Source organism: Antechinus flavipes, chromosome 2 (assembly GCF_016432865.1).
Source record: "Antechinus flavipes isolate AdamAnt ecotype Samford, QLD, Australia chromosome 2, AdamAnt_v2, whole genome shotgun sequence".
NCBI lineage: Eukaryota > Metazoa > Chordata > Mammalia > Dasyuromorphia > Dasyuridae > Antechinus > Antechinus flavipes.
Genome location: NC_067399.1, coordinates 471,929,191 through 471,956,024, shown reverse-complemented (window position 1 = coordinate 471,956,024; position 26,834 = coordinate 471,929,191). Strand labels below are relative to the sequence as shown.

Genomic DNA, 26,834 nt, shown 5'->3' with positions numbered 1-26,834 from the left:
GAAGGATCTTGATGTTGTGAACCATATGATGAGAAAATGGCAGATCAGAGTGGACAAAATAGTGAGTATGAGCAAAAGGAGCCCTTACAAGATAGGGTCACAGCCCAGGCATTGACATTCCCAAAACAATGACTGATCCTCATCATGAACCAAGGTCCATGTAGGGAAGGAGCTGTCCTCCTCCTGCATGTGGCCTACCCCAGAGTTGGGTCAACACTAAGACTGGCCCTGGACCAGGCCCTATTCATTATTCTCAGCCATCCAAACAGGGGCTCCACATTCCTAAGATGAGAGGATGACATTGCTAACTGAACTCTACGTTACTTCTTCAGCTGGCCTGAGGAATGGAATAACCAAGGGTAGTCACTCTAGGCAAAGAGTCAGAACAATCATTGTAATAGGATTACCACTACCAATTATCTTTTGGCATACCTCAACAAAGACATCACTACCAGTAACCTGAGGCCTATAGAAGAAGAAATCCTCTTCATCAATTATTCAGTTTTGATAAGAGACCCTGATCTCTGATACCCAAGATCCAGTGTTCCTACCACAAGAGTGAATCTTCATAGAATGGGGCTATGTGTTTGCTACCATATGTTGGATATAAATGTTAGTTGGTTATGCCCAAATTGTAAGTAATAAAATGAATCATGCTTCTGGTACCCAGTTGTGCCACAGACTTATCTGGGAATAAGCTACCCACTCCCAACTATGAATCTTTCTAGCTGAATGGAATTATCTCATGACTACAAATATTTCTTTCAGATTGTAATTAAATATGCTCAGCTTGAAAATAATAAAGTGAATGTCATTTGGAGAAATGGATTCATTATACATTGAGTGTCAAATGTGATTCCTATATACTGTGATATATTTAACATGTATAGTACTGCTTGCCATCTGGGGGAGGGGGTGGAAGGAGAGAGGGGAAAAGTCGGAACAGAAGTGAGTGCAAGGGATAATGCTGTAAAAAATTACCCTGGCATAGGTTCTGTCAATAAAAAGTTATAATTATGGGGAAAAAGAAAAGAAAAGAAAAGAAAAAGAGTGATTCCTTGTGATGACCGCATATTTTAAAATCAGCCAGAGTCAGGAATTCAGGTTAAGGGAAAATCTTTGATCTTTATTCTTTGTGGAGATGAAGGGGGATGGCGATCGGAATGTGAGCAGCAGCACATGAACCCGGCCAGCAGTCCCTCTGCCTCTCTCCTCACCCCTCTCTCTCCACCCCCCAAAATCGTCACTACATCATTTCCTATACAATACATCAGAACTTGCACAAAGAGTGGGCGGGGGCCATTCTTTCTTCAATCATATATTAATAGAGTATGGTCCAATTACTATTTAGCCTTACATGCTTGGGACCTCAGTGCATCAACTCGAGTTCAGCCCATTACATCTCCTGCTTTCTTTTGTTTTAGAACACAGGTGGTCATGCCATCCCTGACTTCTCAGGGAAGTCAGAGCCCCCAAGGGGAGGTGATCACACCCTCTCTGACTTCTCAGGAAAGGAGGTGAAAGCACCAAAAGGAGGTGATCATGACCCCCCTGACTTCTCAGGAAGGGAAGTGAAAGCACTAACAAGGAGATGATCATGCCCTCCCTAACATCTCAGGAAGGGAGATGAAAAGCACCTAAGGCAAGTGGGGGTTGCTAGTGGGTTTCTGGACTGAAGGGTCTTATTATGCACAAACTTATCAGCATGGGAGGTATTACACAAGCACGTAGCAATAATGCAGAGGCTATTAATGATGACTCTCCCCACAGTCAATGTAGGCTCAATGTGGTGCAACACATGAATTGTACATGCAAGTAGAGGTATAACAAACAATATAAATCAACATGGTGTTGTAAAAGATTTCCAGAAATCCTAGGAGGGTATGTAAACAACAATCACACATGCCTTCTTCAGCAGCCAAGAGATAGTCCAAAACCAATCTATTGTCCATTGCTTCACATGTCAGGGAATCCAATGATCCCCCCAAGTTTTTGAAATCCTGCAACAGTCCTTTTATGTGGCAGGGAATCCAATGATTCCAGCAGATTTTGACATCCTGCAACAGTCTTATCATTTCTCAGAAAATCCAATGATTCCTGAGGGCTTTCAAGTCCTACAACAATCTTATGTCTCAGAGAATCCAATGATTCCTGAGGGTTTTGAAGTCCAATAATTTTCGATGTCCATAGGTCAAATTCCATAACTGCCATGCTCTTTCAGTGGTGAGCACAATCAACAACAGAAACACCCAATATTTCTTGGGTCTTCTCCTTTGTTTCAAGGGTCGGTTCCGTCTCTCTGCGATGGACAAGGTGAATACTGCTCGTTGGCACCCATCTGATTCCTTCTCCACCTGTAGAGATACAAGCAAACCCTCTCCCCCAAGCAGTTAGCCTAACTGGTCCCTTCCACTCACCACTTTTTGGGTCTCTCTACATCACCCGGTAATTATCTAAAGATAGTGGAACCATTCGCATTGGACACTGCCCTTCCAGTGGATTATAAAACCTGTCTGCCAGAGTCAGTGCATCAACTCGAGCTTCAGCCCATTATAATTCCTGACATAGGTAAGGTATTAGGGTGTCACTTCCCTGCCACAGGAAACGTTATGGTCCAAGTCAATGAAAGTATCTTGTCTTGACAGTAGGGAAAGACATATTATACTGTATACAGTAGCAGGAAGTAAGATTCCAAAGGGGAATCTAGAAATCATCACAGATTGCCCCACAGATCAAAGAAACATAATAATAAGTATTGCAAACTGTCTCATAATTGGCTAAAATTAGTTCCTGAGACAGGAGCTAAACTAGGGAAAGCCACTTAAAACTTTAGTCTATGCTTTGGGGCTCTGAAAACTGCTGATGGTTTATAAGCCTCAGATAAGCTCAAAGTTAGAAATCCAAAGTTAGATCAACAGAACATCAGTTTTTGCTGATAACTTTGAGATGATATGGCTATGTTAGTGAACTAAACCCCAAGATGGCATAAGTAAAAGTCTGTCTCCCACCAAAGCAGTATAAATATGAGATCCAAAACAACTATCCACAGCACTTCTCAAAGTCTGCCGCTATTTAAGTACTCCCAACAACAATCCATAGTTAGGTGAGTAACTCATTTTGCCTCTTCCTCTCCTCATTCCTATCCTCATGCTATGTATCCCTTTACAACTTGTGTCTCTGTCCCTTTGGTCATTTGTCTCTGTACCCTCTGTGCCTTATTAAAATGTGATTGAAGTGTGTTGAGTTCCTGAAAAGTATCCAAAGAACTTCTCTCACTCCACCCAGAAGGATCCCCATTCCCTAATGCAATAAATATTTCCATAAATTAATTAGCAATTCAGGAGTCTTAAGAGAAGAACTTGGCCATGGATCCATTGACAAGAGATTGGTTGGAAGAAATGTTTCACTTGACAAGAGTGTGACAACAAACGTCTTATCAAAATAATAACCAAGCCACTCTCATGTTTTCCATAGCTCACTTTCTAGATTCTATCCAAATGGCATTTTCTAACCAAAGTTTATTGGGTTTGCCTTAGATCACTAAATCCTTGAGAATAACCAAATTTTTCATAGTTGATCATCAAATAATCTTGCTCTTATTGTGTGCAATGTATTCCTGGTTCTGCTTGTTTTGCTCAACATAAGTTCATCTAAATCTTTCCAGGTCTTTCTAAAACCAGCTTGTTCATCATTTGTTATAGAACAATAATATTTCATTATCTTTATATACCACAACTTATTCAGCCATTCCCCAAAAGAGGGGCATTTACTTTTTTTTTTTTTTTTTTTTTTTTTTTTTTTTTTTTTTTGCTAAGGCAGTTGGGGTTAAGTGACTTGCCCAGGGTCACACAGCCAGGATGTGTTAAGTGTCTAAAGCTAGATATGAACTCAGATGCTCCTGACTTCAGGGCTGGTGCTCTATCCACTGCATCACCTAGCTACCTCTGCATTTACTCATTTTTCAATCCCTTGCCACTACAAAAAGAGCTGCTACAAACATTTTTGCACATGTGGGCTTGAATAAGAAATCTCCATATTATTAGTAAGTTCATTTCAAATCATTGTAAAAACGTGACTTTCCCCATGTGAACCTAATCTCCATCCAAACCATGTGAACCCAATCTCCATGTGAATGACTTTCCCCATGTGAACCTAATCCCCATGTGAACCATGTGAACCTAATCAAAATAAGATGTGACTTCCCCTGTGAGAACTTGACCATTCCCTAACCTGTAAGAGCATATGTTTTCGCTCCTTCTCCTGTGGGAACTTGACCATTCCCTAACCCATAAGAACAGGTGTTTTAGCTCCTTTTCCTTTTCCCATGAGAACTTGACCTATAAGCTGGGAAAGTACAACATGTGTTTTAGCTCCAACTACATGATTCCAGGAACTTGCCACTCCTTGGAACTGTTGCTGTCGATAAGGACTGGCCCCTTTGTCGATGCAACACTTGACTACAACCACCTAGAGCCCTTGTTGGTACTTCCTTGTCTTATATGATGTCTTTATTTGGCTCAAAACCTTCTTTGTTCTGACTCCTATAAAAGGCGGGTAAAGCGTTCTCTATCTGAAACCTCACCCACAGAGATGATAATCTGCCTGGGATTTTCCCCTTTGGGGACTCAAAATTTGAATTATCGGGGTTTCCCAGACACTGCAAATTAGAGTCGGAGCTGCCCCGAATTGGTGATGTACTCTTTTTCCTCTATCCTAATCATAATCCTCATTATTCTTTGTCTTTTATATATTATTTGCTGTATTAGTTGTTATTGTAAGCATACTATTCTGTGTATTATATAATTAAATTTTACTTTCACTTTGATTGAGTCGGAGAGCATCATTTATAGGAGCGGATCCAAACTTTTCCCTAAAATCACATAACAGGGCTCTTTTTTCTCCTTTGTGATTTCCTCAGAATACAGATATAGTAGAGCACCGCTAGGTCAAACGATATGCACAGTTTGATAGCCCTTTGGGCATAGTAATACCAAATTGGTCTCCAGAATGGTTGGATCAGTTTACAACTCTACTGATAATACGTTAGTGTTCCACTTTTCCCACATCCTCTCTGACATTTATCATCATATTTTCTTATAATCTTAGCCAATCTGAGAGGTATGAGGTGGTACCTCAGAGTTGTTTTAATTTGCATTTCACTAATCAATAGTGATTTAGAGCATTTTTTTCATATGGCTATAGATGGCTTTAATTTCATCATCTAAAAATTATCTGTTCAGATCCATAGTTTACATGGAGTGAGACCACATAGCCCTTTCTTTGTGAGACTAAGTTGGGGCCATCTTGGCATTGAAACTCCTATATAAGGTAATTTAGTCATTCTAAAGAAGTGGTCAGGTTGAAAGTTTTTCCTCATTTATGACTTAGAATGTGAGGTCATTTATCCTGGCTAATCAGAACAAAGATCCAGCCTATAGGGAGTGTTACCCCAGGTTCTAATATAATTCTTGTTTGTTAACTGGGGCTTGCCTCTTCTTGCCTAACTGCTTCCGGGGAGACAGAAGCCCTTTCTCGTGAAATTGTAATAAATTCCTTTCTGCTTTTACCTTAAGAAATTTCCTTGATTTGAGTCAGCAGTCTTGTTCCACACAACACCAAAACAATTCCTCTTTTTACTCATCTTTTTCCTTATTATTAGGGGATACCCTATTTTCCATTTTAAGGCTCAGCAAGCAAGCTATACCCTGAGCTTGGAATAACAACATTCCTTTGTGCACCCCCAACTCTGGGTAACTGGATAAATTCTGCTGCAACTAAACCACAGGAAAAAAAAAAAAGCCATAACAACTACATCTCAGATCATGAATCCTATTATGAATACTTTTGTTTTCAAGTGAACTTGTCACCTTGCTGCTAACCAAGACTACTTGATTTTTATCTTACCACAATTTGTATCAAAGATTAGCCTTGCTGTCTTGGTCCTCAAAAGTCCTAGATGGAGTTCATGTACAGGTATCTAATTTCTCTCCCCCAATGGAATAAAGATTTTTTGCTACAATCTCTGTGAACTCTTTGATAATTTATTTTTCAGAGTTGACAGATTCCTTTCCTCTACTTGATAGAGTTTGCCTCTACTATGTAGTTTTGTTAAGAGGACTATGGCAACTGGTGACATTGAAGAAGGGATCCCTGAAACTCTAAAACTCCTCCAAGGAGAAAATCTCCTTCAACTCTGCCTCTGTGAGAGACTGCCCCAGGGAATCAGATAAAGTGGTTTATCTAGGTAGGGTTGGTTCAGTCCTGAGCTAAAGAATTCCAACCCTATAGAATTAAAGAGACTCATTCAATTCTATTCAAATTCCAGCTAAAGCTGAAACCCAGCTTGTAGATAAAAAGAGACAACTTGAAACAACTCCTTACAGAGGTCTTAACATGCCATGCTATGCTATGCTATGCTATGCCAAGGAAACCTCTGCGGGCTGGGATGATATTCTCTTCTAGCGCTACCCTCTATCTCCCTCACCTATTTCCCTAACAAGACTTTTTGCCTCTCTGTCAGGATTTCTCTAAATTTCACTTCTCTGCCAGAACTCCTCCACTGAGAAATTCAGTCTTTCTATTCTTGCATAATAAAGGCTGACTTCAGATTTCTTTGACAAAGAGACCTAATTCAGTTTCAATTGATCAATGATGGACAGAAGCAGCTACACCCAAAGAAAGAACACTGGGAAATGAATGTATTTGCATTTCTGTTTTTCTTCCCGGGTTATTTTTACCTTCTGAATCCAATTCTCCCTGTGCAACAAGAGAACTGTTCAGTTCTGCACACATATATTATATCTAGAATATACTGCACATATTTAACATATATAGGACTGCTTGCCATCTGGGGGAGGGGGTGGAGAGAGGGAGGGGAAAAATTGGAACAGAAGTGAGTGCAAGGGATAATGTTGTAAAAAATTACCTTGGCATGAGTTCTATCAATAAAAAGTTATTATAAAATTTAAAAAATAAATAAATAAAATAAAGGCTGACTTCCCAATGCCAATAATAAACCTCTTTTATCAATCTACCCTTTTCAGGTTTGTAGAATTCCTTTACAGAGAATCCTGCACCACCAGAAGGGGGTTCCCCAAAACTCCCTACCCTTGCATCAAATCCCAAGGGAGTATAGAGGAACCTAACTTCTCTATTTGGTTCCCTGAACCCCCGAATCTGCCACTAGACCATATCATTTAACTCCCTGATCACCAGAAGCCCTAATCTCATTTTGGTTTTCTAAATCTAGACCTTATCATTTGGTTCCCTAATAGAAGGGAGCCCCAAAACCTAAACCTCATCAACATCACTTTGGTTTTTCATGTCACTTCATTCTTTGAGAGGAACTAGATCTAGACCTATCTTTGATATAGTTGACTCTTTCATCCACTAGCTTTTTTGGTCAAAAAAAGGGGTTCATGTTAAGAGTTTATTATTGACTTATTTTTTTTTTGTTTCTGGAATAGATTTCTGGGTTAGGGTGTAAGCCTGGACTCCCTCAAACAATGGGAGAATAGATCAAGGGAGGGGAGTTGCTTCTGTTCTGTTTAATCTTGTGTTTTGTAGTTTAGGCTTCTTTACTGATTAACACCTTATTAGATGGTAGATGCCCTTTCTTGTGAGACTGTAATAAACCCCTTTTTGTTTTTACTTACTCTGAGAGTCTCTGTTTTTGTGGTAGTTTGTTGGGAGTCCAGCTCCTGTAGTGAGATGAAGGATGTGACATACCAGGGTCAGGTGGAGAAGTCCTGTTTATGGACTTTTCGAAGTTTATTGATCAGAGACACAAATATATATACCTCAAATGCTCATAGGTTTGATACAAAGTACATTTTTTTTAAATTCCTATAGCCTATCAAAATTCTACTATGATGTAAATGATTAAACCCCTTATTAAGCCCTGGATCTTGATTACTTAGACAGAAATGTAAATAGTTGAAATACACATCAGAGTAAAGTTTATTATACTATTATCTCAGTTATCTTTCTCCCAAAAACCTTTAGTCTCCTTGTGGACATTCTTTCTTGTCCTAAATCCAAAGCTTTAGTTTTTAATCCAAAGAGTAATGTTTGCATTTTGCTTCAGTCACTAGATGATTAATTTATTATATTGACAAGCAGTCTCTGCTATTTCAATAAGGGAGTTTTGGTGAGCCAAGTTACTATAAGACCCAAAACCTGGAGTAGAATCTTACCTCCTGGCCCTCTTCAATCATTGCTGTCTCACATATGCATAAATAAAATTCAATCCACTCACAAGTCAACATAACACTCTTGTAATGTTGATGGTTATTGGCAGTGCAGAGAGTTGTGGGAACCCCCTCTGGTAGACACAAATCAAACGTGAAAGAATTCACCACCTGAAAAGTTTGAATGGCAAAAGGGAAGTTTATTCTGTTGGCACTGAGAAGCTATCTTTGCTAGGAAGGCATACTTCTTAGTGATAAGGTCCTGGCAGAGAAATAACAAAAGGTTATCACTGAGAAGAAGATGTCTTCACAGTGGGGAGGAGTCCTAGTAGGCAGCTGTTCCAAGAGGTGAGGTCCTCTTGGCAAAGCATAATTCCTTTTTTTTCCTTCAGAAGACTGGAACAATTGACTCTTTGTTATATGTAGTTTCCATTTATGATTTCTTAAAATACAGGCTTTGAAAAAGTCCATTGTGACTTAAATGGAGTTACTTGTCTGCCCCTTTAAATTTAATCCATTTTGTCTTTCCTTGAACATCCAAAAATAAACCTCTCTTGCTCAACGTTTGACTTTTGAGGGTTCAGATTACCTCTAACAGCAATTTTTTCTCTGTTTTGGCCAGAAATATAAGTCATCTTTTCTCTCAATTCTTATCTAGCCCTTAATGAGTGAATGGGTAGTGTGTCAGACAAATTGACTCCTGGAATAGATCTCAGCTTAAAAAAGCTGCATTCTGAACAAGACAACACCCTTCAGATGTTACTGGCGCTCTTTAAGGAAAAGGACAAACAACTCTCTGAAAGTAATGGTTGATACGCTCTGGGGACTCAAATGGCCAGTCTAAGTTGAACAGTGCTGCTGCTTAGGTCCTGAATGGTTTTTTGGACCAAGAGTCTTAAGACTTGATCCCTGAGGCAAGCAAGCAGAAAGCTCTGATAGAGATCAGTTTAGCTCCATGGCCCTACCCTTTGGGGAAGAGATCCAAGTTATATCAAATTACTGAGACCCACCTTGCCATACCCTGTTAGAAATCCCAGTCATGACTCTGAGGTTAAATTTTCCCTATAGAATCAATTTATGGGCCTTTCTATGGCTGCTGTCTTCCTTTGGGACTGCCTGCCACAATACTCTGCATCATGGTGTCTTCCCCCATGCCATGTGGTCTCTCTTCTTACTCTACTATGCTTCCCAACCCCACTTCTGCTTAGGGCTGACTGGATTTTGCCTGCCAGTTAAGGACATGCCCCAACATCATGGGATGCTCCCTTTCTACTGGGTGATTGTGAGTTCCATTAAGGAATTTGTCTTTCATCTGCTTTCCCACTCTATTTCATAATTACCGTTCCCAGTGATGTGATCTATGGCATGAGGTTTGTCACCAAATGATGACAGGCACCAAAAGTTGGGGTTTAGTCATATGAAAAATTGACAATGGCCATTCTCTTTGCCAAAAGGTAGATTTTGTTGTGCCACAGTTCTCTTGTATTGTCCTGTCTCAGTTTCCCTTATTGTCCTGATTCAGTTTCCCTAAATTGTTCTGCCTCAGTTTCCTTAATTGTTCTGCCTCAATCCTCTTAGTTGCAAACCCCCTCCCCCCTCTGGTTCATTAAGACTGGTATAACTCAGAGGTTATACATTATAAATTGTCAATGTGTAAACTCAAATGGGGGAGTCCAGACTTTCGGGCTCTAGCCAGACACTTTCTTAACTCCCAGTTTGTTAGAATTTATGGTCCTACCCCCCAACCTGTCAGAACCAGATTAATGGTTCCTGCCTGGAGATTCTCAATCACCAGAGTTTGGACTCCACTCCCTTGCCGTTGTTTAGCTACTGTGTATAAATATGTCAAGGAGAACTCACATTGGCTGCTGGATGCTGGAATCTTGGAGATGACAGTCTCATTCAGCCCTGGGACCAAACCATGGATCCTTTTGGTCCCAATAAATCTCTCCCTTTCAAATAAAATATTAAAAACTCTCTCATCTCTATCTTGATTCGGTTTCTCCAGCATTACAATTTAAGGAATAAGTTAGAGAGAAAATGAAGGGAGTCAATAAACATTGAGAATGTTAAATATGAAATATCTACATGTCCTCAAGGACATGACTGGGATTTCTACAGAAATCCTTCCCAAAGGTTGGGATCATAGCCTGCTTGCCTCAGGAATCACTTTTATCAATTCCTCAACTAACCAACCTAACATTGAAGACCTTATTACAGGTGTATTATAATATTTCTTTATTTTGTCTGTAATCTATTCCCCTAACATAAATCTACTTTTTGCCAAAAAGAATGGCCATTGTCAATCATAAATAAAAATGATACACAGCCCAATGATAACCCAACTTTTAATAAGATCCTTCCTAGGTTAAGGAAAGAAGGACAAGTAACAATCTGAGAGTAGGGGTTGCTGCTCTCAAGGGACTCAAATGGCCAGTCTGAGTTGAGGAATGCTGCTATTTTCTTTTATTTTTCATCTTCCCTTTCTTCCCTTCCCTTTATGGCCTCTTATGCTCTTCCTTCTTCTCTCATGCTTTCTGTGTCCTTGTGAGGAGTTATACTCTTACCTGTATGTGTGCTGTCTAAAGTAATATAATTTTTGGCCAAGGGGTGAGTTTTTTCCTTCAAAAGATTATGACAATTGACTCTGTGTGTGTGAATCATTTTAATTTGTGATTTCTTAAAATACAGCTCTGGCAAGATGGTGGAGAGGAGGTACACAGCTGCATAAGCTCCGCGTTTTTCTCTCACTATCCATTTCATTTCATGCCTCTGAATTAATGCTTGATTGAAAAAAAACCTACAAAGACTTACCAAGAGAAGCCATCCTTGAGACTCGTCAGGAAAGGTCTGTTTTTGCTCGAGGGCGGAGATGGTTTTTAAATCGGAAGCAGGCTGCGGGCAGACAGGCAGTGGCAGCGAGAGCAGGGAAGGCAGCTCAGAGCCGAGCAGAGCGGAGAGGGGGTGGGGTGTGATCGCAGCACTCTCTGCGGGGAGAGCTTTGCTACAGGATTGGATAATTTGCCCTGGCAGCAAACCAGCAGCCCAGCAGAGAAGCTAAAAACACCAGGAGTGAAGAATACAACCCCAAACAGCTGGAGTCTCTCCGGACCAGGCCACCCCTTCCCCACAGTTTCTTAGCATGCTCTTGGATCTCAGAGCACAGGCGCAGCACAGCCATGACTGTCCTGCTAGTGCCTCGCTGCTGCCCCTAAAGTCTGTAGAGGAAGCTCGGTAACACCACCGAGCCCCGAGCCCCTCCCAAAGAAAACAGCCTCCATTAAAGGGTTTTTACTTTTGTTTCTTTGCTAGTTTGTTTATTAGTTTGATTATTAGACAGAATGAGCAAGAAACTGAAGAGGACTTTAACCCTTGACAGCTTCTATACAGATAGAGAGCAGACTCTAAATCCTGAGGAGACTAAAAACAGACAGTCTCCAGGTGAATCCCCAAAGGAGGAAATCATTCGTTCCTCAGCACAGATGAATCTCATAGAAGAAATTAAAAAGACTCTCACAAGGGAGCTAGAAGAAAAATGGGAAAAGGAGAGGGAGGCTTGGCAAAAGAGCCTGGAGAAGTCATCCCACTCATTTAAAGAGAGAGTGGATAAAGAAATCAAATCCTTGAAAAATAGGATTAGTGAACTGGAAACAGAAAACAGCTCTCTAAAAAACAAAATTGGAGAAATGGAAAAAAATTCCATAGAACAAAAGAACTCAATTGGACAATTAGAAAAAGATTTTTAAAAAGTGAGTGAAGAAAATATTTCACTGAAAATCAGAATTGAACAATTGGAATTGAATGACTCGAGGAGACAAGAAGAATCAGTCAAGCAAATCAAAAAAAATCAAACAATAGAAAAGAATGTGAAATACCTTCTGGGGAAGACAACAGACCTGGAAAACAGATCCAGGAGAGACAATCTGAGAATCATCGGATTCCCAAAAAAGCATGATGAAAAAAAGAGCCTGGACACTATTTTCCAGGAAATTATCAAAGAGAACTGCCCAGAAGTCATAGAAACAGAGGGTAAAATAGACATTGAAAGAATTCATCAATCTCCTACTGAAAGGGATCCTAAAATCAAAACACCAAGAAAGATAGTGGCCAAATGCCAGAACCCTCAGATGAAGGAAAAAATACTGCAAGCAGCTAGAAAAACACAATTCAAGTATCGAGGAGCCATAATAAGTATCACCCAGGATCTAGCAGCATCCACATTAAAGGATCGAAGGGCCTGGAATATGATATTCCGAAAGGCTAAGGAACTTGGTATGCAACCAAAAATAACTTACCCAGCTAGAATGAGCATCTTTTTCCAGGGAAGAAGATGGACATTCAATGAAGTAAGCGAATTTCACCTATTTTTGATGAAAAAGCCAGAACTTAACAAAAAGTTTGATCTACAAATACAGAACCCAAGAGAAATCTAAAAAGGTAAAGATTAATCTTGGGAACTATATTTCGGCTATAAAGATATATAAAGAATACATGTATACCTTGTTCTAGAAACTAGATGTGGAAAGGACATTGTACCAGAAAAAGGGTAAAGTGGGGGTACTACATCTCATGAAGAGGCAAAGGAAACCTATTATATCTGAGAGAAAGAATGGAGGGGGATGAATATAGTAGGAACCTTACTGCCTTCAGAATTAGCTTTAAGAGAAAAATTTTAGACATATTCAATTTATGGTAAAACTTCTCCCACCTCATTGAAAAGTGAGAAGGGAAGGAATAAGCTAAGTGGAAGGTAATACGGAAACTGGGAGGGAAAGGGGTAAGATAGGGGGAGGAACTCTAAGGTGGGGGGAGGGATACTAAAAAGGGAGAGCTGTGGGAAGCAAGTGGTGCTCACAAGCTTAATACTTGGAAGGGGGGGGAAGGGGAAAGAAGGGAGGAAAGCATAAACCGGGGTTAACAAGATGGCAAGTAATACAGAATTGGTCATTTTAACCATAAATGTGAACGGGGTAAACTCCTCTATAAAGAGGAAGTGGCTAGCAGAATGGATTAAAAGCCAGAATCCTACAATATGTTGTTTACAGAAAACACACCTGAAGCAAGGAGATACATGCAGGATAAAGGTAAAAGGTTGGAGCAAAATCTACTATGCTTCAGGTGAAGTCAAAAAAGCAGGGGTAGCCATTCTGATCTCAGATCAAGCTAAAGCAAATTGATCTAATTAAAAGAAATAAGGAAGGGCACTATATCCTGCTAAAGGGTAGAATGAATAATGAAGCAGTATCTATATTAAACATATATGCACCAAGTGGTATAGCATCTAAATTCTTAAAAGAGAAATTAAGATTGCTGCAAGAAGAAATAGACAGCAAAACTATAATAGTGAGAGATCTCAACCTTGCACTCTCAGAATTAGATAAATCAAACCACAAAATAAATAAGAAAGAAGTCAAAGAGGTAAATAGAATACTAGAAAAATTAGATATGATATCTCTGGAGAAAATGTAATGGAGACAGAAAGGAATACACTTTCTTTTCAGCAGTTCATGGAACCTATACAAAAATTGACCATACATTAGGACATAAAAACTTCAAACTCAAATGCAGTAAGGCAGAAATAGTAAATGCATCCTTTTCAGACCACGATGCAATGAAAATTACATTCAACAAAAAGCCAGGGGAAAGTAGACCAAAAAATAATTGGAAACTAAATAATCTCATACTAAAGAATGATTGGGTGAAACAGCAAATCATAGACATAATTAATAACTTCACCCAAGAAAACGATAATAATGAGACATCATACCAAAATGTATGGGATGTAGCCAAAGTGGTAATAAGGGGAAATTTCATATCTCTAGAGGCCTATTTGTATAAAATAGAGAAAGAGAAGGTCAATGAATTGGGCTTGCAACTAAAAATGCTAGAAAAGGAACAAATTAAAAACCCCCAGTCAAACACTAAACTTGAAATTCTAAAAATAAAAGGAGAGATCAATAAAATTGAAAGTAAAAAACTATTGAATTAATTAATAAAACTAAGAGTTGGTTCTATGAAAAAACCAACAACATAGACAAACCCTTAGTAAATCTGATTAAAAAAAAGAAAGAGGAAAATCAAATTGTTAGTCTTAAAAATGAAAAGGGAGAACTCGCCACTAGCGAAGAGGAAATTAGAGCAATAATTAGGAGTTATTGCCCAACTTTACGCCAATAAATTCGACAACTTAAATGAAATAGAAGAAATAGAACCAAAAATATAGCTTGCCTAAACTAACAGAGGAAGAAGTAAATATCCTAAACACTCCCATCTCAGAAAAATAGAACAAATTATCAATCAACTCCCTAAGAAAAAATCCCCAGGACCAGATGGATTTACATGTGAATTCTATCAAACATTTAAAGAACAATTAACTCCAATGCTAAATAAACTATTTGAAAAAATAGGGATTGAAGGAGTCCTACCAAACTCCTTTTATGACACAGACATGGTACTGATACCTAAACCAGGTAGGCTGAAAACAGAGAAAGAAAATTATAGACCAATCTCCCTAATGAATATTGATGCTAAAATCTTAAATAAAATATTAGCAAAAAGATTACAGAAAATCATCCCCAGGATAATACACTATGACCAAGTAGGATTTATACCAGGAATGCAGGGCTGGTTCAATATTAGGAAAACTATTAGCATAATTGACTATATCAATAACCAACCAAACAAAAACCATATGATCATCTCAATAGATGCAGAAATAGCATTTGATAAAATCCAACATCCATTCCTAATAAAAACACTTGAGAGCATAGGAATAAAAGGACTTTTCCTTAAAATAGTTAGGAGCATATATTTAAAACCTTCAGTAAGCATCATATGCAATGGGGAAAAACTGGAACCTTTCCCAGTAAGATCTGGAATGAAGCAAGGTTGCCCACTATCACCATTATTATTCAATATTGTATTAGAAACACTAGCCTCTGCAATAAGAGTTGAGAAAGAGATTAAAGGAATTAGAGTAGGTAATGAGGAAACCAAACTATCACTCTTTGCAGATGATATGATGGTATATCTAGAGAACCCCAGAGATTCTATTAAAAAGCTATTAGAAATAATTCATAATTTTAGCAAAGTAGCAGGATACAAAATAAATCCCCATAAATCCTCAGTATTTTTATATACCACCAACAAAATCCAAGAGCAAGAGATACAAAGAGAAATTCCATTCAAAATAACTGTTGATAGCATAAAATATTTTTTATTTTACCAAAGGAAAGTCAGGAATTATATGAGCAAAATTACAAAAAAGTTTCCACACAAATAAAGTCAGACTTAAATAATTGGAAAAATATTAAGTGCTCTTGGATAGGCCGAGTGAATATAATAAAGATGACAATACTCCCTAAACTAATCTACTTATTCAGTGCTATACCAATCAGACTTCCAAGAAAATATTCTAATGATCTAGAAAAAATAACAACAAAATTCATATGGAACAATAAAAATCGAGAATCTCAAGGGAATTAATGAAAAAAAAAAATCAAACAAAGGTGGTCTAGCTGTACCTGATCTAAAATTATATTATAAAGCAGCAGTCACCAAAACCATTTGGTATTGGCTAAGAAATAGATTAGTTGATCAGTGGAAAAGGTTAGGTTCACATGACAGAATAGTCAACTATAGCAATCTAGTGTTTGACAAACCCAAAGATCCTAACTTTTGGGATAAGAATTCATCATTTGATAAAAACTGCTGGGATAACTGGAAATTAGTATGGCAGAAATTAGGCAAGGACCCACACTTAACACCATATACCAAGATAAGATCAAAATGGGTCCACCTAGGCATAAAGAACGAGACTATAAATATATTAGAGGAACATAGGATAGTTTATCTCTCAGACTTGTGGAAGAGAAAGAAATTTGTGACCAAAGATGAACTAGAGACCATCACTGATCACAAAATAGAAAATTTTGATTATATCAAATTAAAAAGCCTTTATACAAACAGAACTAATGCAAACAAGATTAGAAGGGAAGCAACAAACTGGGAAAACATCTTTACAGTTAAAGGTTCTGATAAAGGCCTCATTTCCAAAATATATAGAGAACTGACTCTAATTTATAAGAAATCAAGCCATTCTCCAATTGATAAATGGTCAAAGAATATGAACAGACAATTTTCAGATGATGAAATTGAAACTATTATCACTCATATGAAAGAGTGTTCCAAATCACTATTGATCAGAGAAATGCAAATTAAGACAACTCTGAGATACCACTACACACCTGTCAGATTGGCTAAGAGGACAGGAAAAAATAATGATGAATGTTGGAAGGGATGCGGGAAAACTGGGACACTGATGCATTGTTGGTGGAGTTGTGAACGAATCCAACCATTCTGGAGAGCAATCTGGAATTATGCCCAAAAAGTTATCAAAATGTGCATACCCTTTGATCCAGCAGTGCTATTACTGGGCTTATACCCCAAAGAGATACTAAAGAAGGGAAAGGAACCTGTATGTGCCAAAATGTTTGTGGCAGCCCTGTTTGTAGTGGCTAGAAACTGGAAAATGAATGGATGTCCATTAATTGGAGAATGGCTGGGTAAATTGTGGTATATGAATGTTATGGAATATTATTGTTCTGTAAGGAATGACCAGCAGGATGAATACAGAGAGGCTTGGAGAGACCTACATAAACTGATGCTAAGTGAAATGAGCAGAACCAGGAGATCATTATACACTTCGACAACGATATTCTATGAGGATGTATTCTGATGGAAGTGGATTTCTTTGACAAAGAGACCTAACTGAGTTTCAATGGATAAATGATGGACAAAAACAGCTATACCCAAAGAAAGAAGGCTGGGAAACGAATATGAACTATTTGCAGTTTTGATTTTCTTCCCGAGTTATTTTTACCTTCTGAATCCAATTCTCCCTGTGCAACAAGAGAACTGTTCGGTTCTGCAAACATATATTACATCTAGAATATACTGCAACATATCTAACATATAGAGGACTGCATGCCATCTAGGGGAGCGGGTGGTGGGAGGGAGGGGAAAAAAATCGAAACAGAAGCGAGTGCAAGGGATAATGTTGTAAAAAATTACCCTGGCATGGATTCTGTCAATATAAAGTTATTATTAAATAAAATTAAATTTAAAAAAAATACAGCTCTGAAAAAACAAGTTTTGAAATAGTCCATTGTAATTCAAATGGAGTTGCTTGACTCCTTCTCATTAAATTCTGCATTTCATTGAATAGCCATTAATAGATACCAGCCCTAGCTTCTTTTTGAATTTTGATGATTCACAAAGAAGTCCTCCTCTCTCATCACACTAGTTTCACTCTCTCAATTATTTTGAACTCCAAATGAATAAAAAACTGGAATCTATAATATTCTATCTAAAATATAATGTTCTCTGTTTCTTTTTCTTTGGGGATCTCTGGGAGCAGCCTTCCTTTCAGTTCAGTAATCACAAGTGCAGCCAGGGATTAAGGTCCAAATCCTTTATTGTCTCTTTCCAAATATTGTCTCCTGTCCTGGGGCCTGGTTAGCTTTCTTAAAGGCCTAGCTCTCTCCTTAGTTCGGACAGTTTAAGCTTCTGCTGCCAGTCCTTTGTCTTCTCTGTCTCTGCCAGCTTCTTGAGGTCCTCTTGAATGTGTCTTGGTTCCTGTGGGGGAGGAAGGAGGACCTCCACCACTGTCTCTGTCTTCCAGTGCTGCTTCTGGGTGAGTTTGTTAGAGCTTATATCCTCTCTAATCAAAGCTGTGAATCTTGTAGAACTATAGTAAGTACTAAGTACATGTCCAGAACTAGAGAACTGTTAAGCACCATGCTAAATAACCATTGTCTCTTAACAATTCCACTGATTTTGTACCTTGTGAGAATCCTTTGTTTCAAGTTCAGAGCTCTGGCCCATAACAGGAATCAGACCTTGACTTTGTGTAAAAGATCTCTGAGTGTTTTTGAAATAGTATCTAGCAATCAGAAAAATCTTAAATTCTATTTGAACGAGATAAAGTGAGATCTTTCAAGACAGTTGTGAAAATCGAGTAAGGCTTCATCTATTTCAAAGTTTGAGTAGGCCTGAAGGACTTTAAGTATAAGTCAAGGGCATACTTAAAGTCTCCTCCCTGCTATCTTAAGGACATACTTAAGTTTCCTCCTTGCTATCCCCTCCCTGTTATTCCCCCAAGGGCATACTTAAGTCCCCTTCTTGTTATCCTCCCTATTTCAGCCATATATGGGCACCTATATACTTATTGGTCAAGTTCAATTTCTTGAATACTTCCCGTTTAGAATGTAAGATCCTCAGCCAGTAAGGATGAGGGTCAGTGTTGGGAGGGGAATTTGCATTAGGGATTAAAAGCACTCCCTATGGTGCCTCCTGCCTTCGATTTTCTGCTCAGTGGGTGGGATGCTAGAATGTAAATAAATTTTGCTTTGCTTCTAGAGATCTATCCAGTTGTTTTATTAATGGTTTCTGACCCACACATATTGGCAGCAAAGGAGAGCCACCATGAGACTATTATTTTGTCTGATTTCATTTTGCAGGGCATTTTCATATTGTTTTTCAACCAGAAATCCAGAGCTAGACAATGAATGGGAACTATTTAAATCAACATATGAAAAGAACTATACTGAGGTAAGTAATATCTTTTATGAGAACCCTCTAGGTAAATGGATGGGAATTTTCATACCACAAAAACTGAATGAGGGTATAATTTTCTTGAACTCTGTCCTACTGAGACCTTTCACTGTAGTAACTGAGTTCAATTTCTGGTAACCAATTTGAGAAATCACTTGATAGAATGAAATTTGGCCATAAGATAGCTATCACCAAGGTGAGGGACCTTGAAACCTTTACAACTACCTGCTTAATTGAAGTCACTTGGAAAGTTCAAGTCAAAAGAGTAACATGTATGACTATGATAGGTGATTTCTAGTGCATGTCCATTTGGGAAGGTAACCAAATTTAGTTTCTTTTCTGCACAAAACAACCTTTTAAGAAAAGCTTGGAATATAGAGATTTTAGCTCTATAAGGAAAAACTGTGTACATGTTGAGCTGTCCCTAATGACTTAAGTTGTCATGTCAGGATCAAGGACCTCAAAGGGAAAGAAAGTTATTCAAAAATATTTTAAAGATTTCTGCTTAGGTATGGATTGGATTAGAAGATCCTTGGTCCTTCTGAGGTTAAAGCTGTCAATTTTTCATCTTAAAATTATATGTCATAAGGAAATAGAAACCATTTAAGATAGTTAAACTTTCCCTTGGTATTAAGAAGCAATTATCTTACCACTGGGATATACCCATATTTTAAGGATCTAGAAAATGTGATTGAGCGTTAGGAACTTTAAAGCAAAGAGAGTTCAAAACCGATGCTGCTTGAAGTGAGAAGAACCAGCAGAACATTTTACACAGTAAGAGCAACAATGTACAATGATAAACTATGAAAATTACTTCTTCTCAACAGTACCCAAGACAATTTCGAGACTAATGTTGGAAAATGTTACCCACATCTAGAAATTAAACTATAAAGTCTGAATGTTAAAACCAAAGCATATTATTTTCAATTTTTTAAATTGTTTTTCTTACTTGGGAAGAGGTGTTCCCTTTTGTTGTGTTCTTTCTTAATATAACTAATGTGGAAATATGTTTAACATGATTGAAGATTATAACTTATATTCTGTGCCATTTTGTGGAGGGGAAGGAGAGGGAGAAAAACTTAGAACTGAAAATCTTATTTTTGAGAAAGTATATTAAAATTAGCTTTTTATATAATTGGAAAAAATACAATACTATTTACAAAAAAAAAGAAGAAGGAGAAGAAAAGGAGTGCTCATGGCTAACCATTGGTTAACTTTTTTGCTTGCATTTCTAAATTTTCCCTTAGAAGGAGGAGTCTTTTAGGAAACAGGTGTGGGAAAAGAACATGATGTTCATTAATGATCAAAATCTTCTCTACAAGGAGGGGAAGCTGAGTTACTATTTGGGAATGAATAATTTGGGAGACCTGGTAAGTGGGTGGTAAATTCATTCATTTGTTAATTAAATAAACATTTATCAAGTACATATTGTGTGTCAGGCACTCTTCCAAGTGCTGGGTATACAAAGAGGCAAAAGCGATTGTTGTTCTTGTGTCCTGTCCAGCTTTTGGTGAGCCCATTTGTGGTTTTCTTGACGAAGATACTGGAGTGGTTTAGTATTTCCTTCTTAGCTCATTTTATAGATGAGAAAACCGAGGTAAATAAGATTAAATGACTTGCTCAACCAGTGTCTGAGGCCACTTTTTTGAGTAGAGGCCCAAGCTCTATCAAAAGAGAGCTCACAGCCTAACTAGGGAGACAATATGCAAACATATATTCAAAGCAAGTACTATGGAAGACAAATAGGAAATTATTAAAAGAGGGAAAACATTGGAATTAAGAGAGATTAAAGAAGGCTTCCTAAAGATGGTGGGATTGCAACAGAGTTAAACAGAAGATTGTAGTAGAGCAGAGGAGGTAATATTAGAGGAATGAGTGTCAACTAGAGAAAAAGTCTGGACTGCCTTGTTTGTAGGAGAGTTGGATAATTAGATAAACTGAAGTGGACAGAGCTTTGAGGCAGGCAGACCTATCAGTAGACTAGTGAAAGAGACTAAACATGAGATGAAGGTCCACATCAGGAGCATGGTAATGACAAGAAAGGAGGAGGCATATTGGAGAGATATTGCAAGGGTGAAATTTCAGCTGTTGGCAAATATTTGGAGTGGGGAGTAAGAGATGTTGAGAAATGCTGGATGATTCTTAGGTATAAGCCTGAAGCACTGAGAGGATGATGTTGTTCTCTACAATAATAGGAAATTTGGAAGAGGGAAAGGCTTGGGTTTGGAGAAAAGATGATGAGATCAATTTTTGGACATATTGAATTTCAGAAGTCTAATCTGAGATAATCTGATAGGCAGTTTAAGATTGGAGGTTGAAACTTAGCAGGGAGACGAGGGCAGAAGAGGCAGATTTGAGAATCATCAGCATAGAGATGATAATTAAATTCATGGAATTTGTTGAAATTATAAAGTGAAGTAGTATAGAGGGAGAAGAGGGCATAGAACAGAAATTTGAGGGACACCCACAATTAAAAGACATGATCTGGAAAAGGATTCAGTAAAGAAGAAAAAGGAGTGGTCAGATGAGTAAGAGAACCAGGAATGAGTAGTATCCCAAAAATCTGGAGAGAAGAAAATTTCAAGGAGAAAAGAGAATCAACAGTGTCAAAGGCTGCAGAGAGGTAAAGGAGAATGAGGACTGAAAAAAAGCCATTGAATTTGGAAACTAAGACCATTTGTAATTTTGTAGACAACAGATTTGGCAGAATGTTAATATTGGAACCAGATTGTAAGAAATTAAGAAGAGGGTAGAGAGAGTGGAGGCACCTATTGTAAATACTTGGAGAAGTAAAGGGGCAGTCTAGGGAACCGATGTGACACAAGTTCAAATCCCGCCTCAGACACTTAGTTAGGTGTGATCCTTGGCAAGTTATTTATCTCTGTTTGCTTCAGTTTCTTCACATGTAAAATGAGCAGGAGAAATAAAGTGGCAAAACACTCCATTAGCTTTACCAAGAAAACCCATGAATCTTGGACATAACTGAAATGACTCAAAAATAACAACTGCAGTTAGCCTTTTGCATAAATTTTGATGAAGAAAAAAGAGAAACCAGACAACAGTTATCAGGGATGGAAGGATCAAGATAGGGTTTTTAAGAATAGTGGAGATATGGAGATGTTTATAGATAATAGGAAATAAGCCAGTAAGCAGGGAAGATTGAAAAATCATGGAGATGAACAGAGGAAGCTATGTTGGAGGAATTAGGATAGAATGGGTATGTAACATAATTTATAATGGACCCAATCACTAATGGTTGTATGATTTTCTCTACCTTCATTTAAAAGCAGCATATACGAATGAGGAAAGATGAATGGTGGGAGTGATACAAGAATGAGGCTTAGCAGGGCAGAATCATAATATGATAGGCGGACTACGGACTCAGAGACAGGAGGACAATGTGGAATTGATATGGTTCACAAAGAAGTCAAGAGGAGAAGAAGAGAGAAGTCAGTGCAGAGGACATGGCCTGGGAGAGAAATAAGTCAAGGAATAGAAGGTCATGTTGAGGACAAAGAAGAGGGTTATGAAAGGGAAGGTAGGAGAGATGAAAAGCCAATAGATAATGGCTTGATAAGGGAATTTCAGAATTCTTGAACACAAAGGTGCTACGTTTGTTTGGTAGTGACAAAATTGAGGATAGGATCATCTTTTTATGTAACTCAGGTGGGAAAAAGGAGTAGCTCGTGAGACCTAAACAGGTTAAAGAAGTAGATGAAGAAGAAGAAATTAGTTATTTGAGGGAGTATCAGTATATATGTTGAAGTTCCCTAGTATGAGGGTAGGACTTGAAGAAGAGAAAAAAAAAAAAGCTATAAGGCAGGTATCAAACTAAACAAAGATAAAAGGGGAATGACTTAGAGGATCTATAAACAACAGTTACCAGGATTTTGATTGGGTAGATATGAATAGCAGGAACCTCAAAGAAAGAAAGGTTATCTAGTGAGAAAAAAAAATGTATTGAAAAGTGGCAATGTGAGGCAAGGGGTAAATGAAAGAACGTACAGCCAGTACTGAGGTAGAGAGGGTAGAGAGGCAAGTTATAACATCAAAGACAATTATCTTCATTCAATAAGGAATACTGATTCTGTTCCCACTTTGCTATTCTTTCAGACTGATAAGGAATTCAAGAGAATGCTGAACCCTAGCATGTTACAGAGGGTAAGAAGAGATACTATTACCAAGAATTTTTCCATTTTTTCTCACCTTCCCAAATCAGTGGACTGGAGGGAGAAGGGCTTCATCACTCCTGTTAGACAGCAGGTATTATCCCTCATCTAATGTTATTCTTAAGGTTTGCATTTACTGAAAATATTTTCCAATATCAGGATAAAATTAAGATGAACAAATCCTACTCAGGGGACAGAAAAACCAGAACTTTCTTTACTTCCATGAATTTGTTTGTCCTTCCAACAGAAACTGATCTGTCCTGTTACTTTCAGAATCTTGAACTAACTAGGCATTGGAGTTCAAAGATCATTTAGTTATTGTCTTCTCTTCCAGGGGAGGTGTGGCTCCTGCTGGGCATTCTCAGCAACTGGAGCTGTGGAAGGCCAGCTCTTCCTGAAAACAGGCAAACTTGTGGAACTGAGTAAACAGAACTTAATTGACTGTTCTAAATTCCAAGGCTGTCGTGGAGGAACTGTCACTAGTGCTTTCGAATATATTTTTAAAAAGGGCATTGTCTCTGAGGAGTGCTACCCTTATGTGGCCAAGGTAAATGACAGATTCATTCTGAATTCCCATTCTTGAATATTGAACTAGTCAATTTTGCCAAGACTGGGAAAAGTTAAACAAATCTTCTTAGCCCTCTTTGTAGTGGCCAGAAACTGGAAACTGAGTGGATGCTCATCAATTAGAGAATGGCTGAATAAATTGTGGTATATGAATGTTATAGAATATTATTGTTTGGTAAAAAATGACCAGCAGGAGGATTTCAGAAAGGCCTGGAGAGACTTACATGAACTGACGCTGAGTAAAATGAGCAGGACCAGGAGATCATTATATACTTCAACAACAATACTATATGATGATCAATTCTGATAGACGTGGCCTTCTTCAACAATGAGATGAACCAGATCAGTTCTAATAGAGCAGTAATGAATTGAACCAGTTACACCCAGCGAAAGAACTCTGGGAGATGACTATGAATCACTACATAGAATGCCTCTATTTTTGTCTGCCTGCATTTTTGATTTCCTTCACAGGATAATTGTACACTATTTCAAAGTCCAATTCTTTTTGTACAGCAAAATAACTATTTGGACATGTATACATATATTTTATTTGACTTATACTTTAACATTTAACATGTACTGGTCAACCTGCCATGTGGGGGAGGGGAAAAGGTGGAACAAAAGGTTTTGCAATTATCAATGCTGAAAAATTACCCATGCATATATCTTGTAAATTAAAAGTTATATAATAAAAAAAAAGAAAATTTTGAAGGACTCATGACAAAAAAAAAAGTCCTCTATTTCCAGAGAAAGAACTAATGGAGTCTTAATGGATATTAAAGAACATTCTTTAAAAAAAAATCTTCTGCCTTGTGGATAAAACCTAGGGGACCCAGTTGCTCATGAAACCAATAAAAGGTTTATGGAAGGCATATTTTCTAGATTTAAAGGACATTCACATAGCACATGATGACAACAACAACAACAAAAAAAGATGAAAAAAAAAAAAGGAAGAAAAAATTTCTCAAGAAAGTTTGATAGAAATTGTGAGTATGGCCTTTTCTTAAAAATCTATACAAGTCTGAAGAAAATTGGCCAGTAATTTAAGCAGTCCCCCTAGTAAACAGGTTAAGTCTTACAGTTCTGCTTCCCCAAGGAGATGGCAGCTCAGAATCCTAGAAAGAGTTTCCTGAGACTTAATAAACAAATATGACAGCAAGACTATAATCATTTCTATATAAAAGTTTAACTGTATATTACTGTGTCTTCCCGTACAAAACCTACTGATTTTGTCCACTTGACTCTCTTTCAGAAAAATTCATTGTGCTCATACAGAAGTGAATGTGCAGCTGTTAAAATCAGAGATTATGTGGTACTCCCTTTTGGAAATGAAGAAATTTTGATGAAGGCTGTGGCAATCGTGGGACCGGTGTCTGTGTCACTGAATGTACGGAAGTCCTTGCACTTCTACAAAGGAGGTAAGGGGCTAACCAAATATGATGCTAGCTAGATATGGTGTCAAAAAATGAATGCCTATATCCTTTGATCCAGCAGTGTTTCTACTGGGCTTATATCCCAAAGAGATCTTAAAGGAGGGAAAGGGATCTGTATGTGCAAGAATGTTTGTGGCAGCTCTTTTTGTAGTGTCCAGAAACTGGAAACTGAGTGGATGCTCATCAATTGGAGAATAGCTGAACAAGTTATAGTATGTGAATATTATGGAATATTATTATTCTATAAGAAATGATCAGCAGGATAATTTCAGAGAAGCTCGGAGAGAGTTAAATGAACTGATGCTAAGTGAAATGATCAGAACAAGGAAATCATTATTCATGGCAACAACAAGATTATATGATGAAAAAATATATTTATATTTGTATTTACAAAAAATAAGAAAAATAATGAGGAAACTGAAGCAAACTGAGATTAAATGACTAGCCTCAGGATCACATAGCTACAAAGTATCTGTTTCAGCTTAGGTCTTTGTAACATCATGTCTGGTATTCTTTTCATTGAAGTACCCAGCCAATCCAAAGAGCTTTTTTTCTTTACCATAATATTGCATTTCCTAGGAATTTATGTTGAACCAAAATGCAAACGACGTAACACAAATCATGCTTTATTATTGGTTGGATATGGATATAAGGAAGGAAAAAAAGATAAAAAGAGCAGATTGGAAGAAGAAAACCAATATGAAGAGACAAAATTCTGGATTCTTAAAAATAGGTATGAAAGATGAAAGATGACAAAGGTATAACAGTTCCTTGGGGAGGAGAGAGGACCTAGTATGATCTTTTATTCTGTGAGGTTTCCATACATTTAAGATATGGGTCTCACATTTGAATTTTTCATCTCAACCCAATCTGTGTTAGGGAAATCTTTGTATTACTTTGACAGATGCCTTTCCCCCCCTGTTTTATTGATAAATAAGGAATTTAATTCCTCTGAATCTCCATACTAAATTTCTGTTTCCCCTACATTAGTAATAGGTCAGATATGAAAACAATCTCTCATCTTCCCTGAGCTTTGGGATTTTCCCAAATTCTAGTGTTTGAGCCCTTAGTCTCCTTGTCACACTTCCAGGTATGAAAATAAAAGAATGAAAATCATTCACTTCCATTTCTAAGGCTCACTTCCTATCTATGTACTACTAATACAGCTTTTTCCCCTTTCAGCTGGGGTGTGAACTGGGGTAAAAAAGGCTATGTGTACATTGCAAAAGACAAGAACAACCACTGTGGTGTTGCTACGCGTGCCATCTATCCTATTCTGTAATTCAATGGAAAGATAATTTTCTGTCATTGAAGTTTGTAATTGGTAGAAGAAAAGAAATGCTCTTCTATTCATTCATTCAGCAATAATATAAAACGCCAATACCTGGGAGCAAATCTTGTTGTAATAACAATGCACTTTCATAACTTGGGGATATTGTTTTGCCACAAATGTGGGATCTAGATGGTACCAAAATTGTAATAATTAATTAATTAATTAATTACATTGATATTTTAAGAGAAACTGGAGTTTTTCTTTCCTCCATGTAGTGTCAGAGAATGAAGGGCAAATAATCAAAAGATGTTGCAAATAAATCCTAAGTTGTCAGCATGAAGCACTGGAAAGATGATATTATCTTATACCACATTTGGGAAAGTTGAAGACAAGGGGATACATTTAGAAGTAAAGATAATTCTATTTTGGATATATTTAATATGTCTATTGGACAATCAGTTTGAGATGGTGAAAAAGTAGTTGGAGATGGAAGATTGGAAGTTAGTAGAGATATTAAGGCAAGATAGATAGATTTGAGAATTGTTAGCATTGAAATGATATTTAAATCTGTAAATTCAAGCTGCAAAGT

At 37.7% G+C, this 26,834-nt stretch overlaps 1 protein-coding gene across 1 annotated transcript; it reads left to right on the top strand.

The window, feature by feature from the left end:
* The first annotated feature begins 18,966 nt into the window (after positions 1-18,966).
* On the top strand, positions 18,967-26,254 carry LOC127546809 (procathepsin L-like). The gene is made up of 7 exons (XM_051973751.1): positions 18,967-18,999; positions 20,051-20,173; positions 22,917-23,066; positions 23,307-23,519; positions 24,792-24,957; positions 25,552-25,705; positions 26,155-26,254. The coding sequence occupies exons 1-7, from the start codon at positions 18,967-18,969 to the stop codon at positions 26,252-26,254; spliced, it is 939 nt and encodes a 312-aa protein (XP_051829711.1).
* The last annotated feature ends 580 nt before the right edge of the window (positions 26,255-26,834 follow it).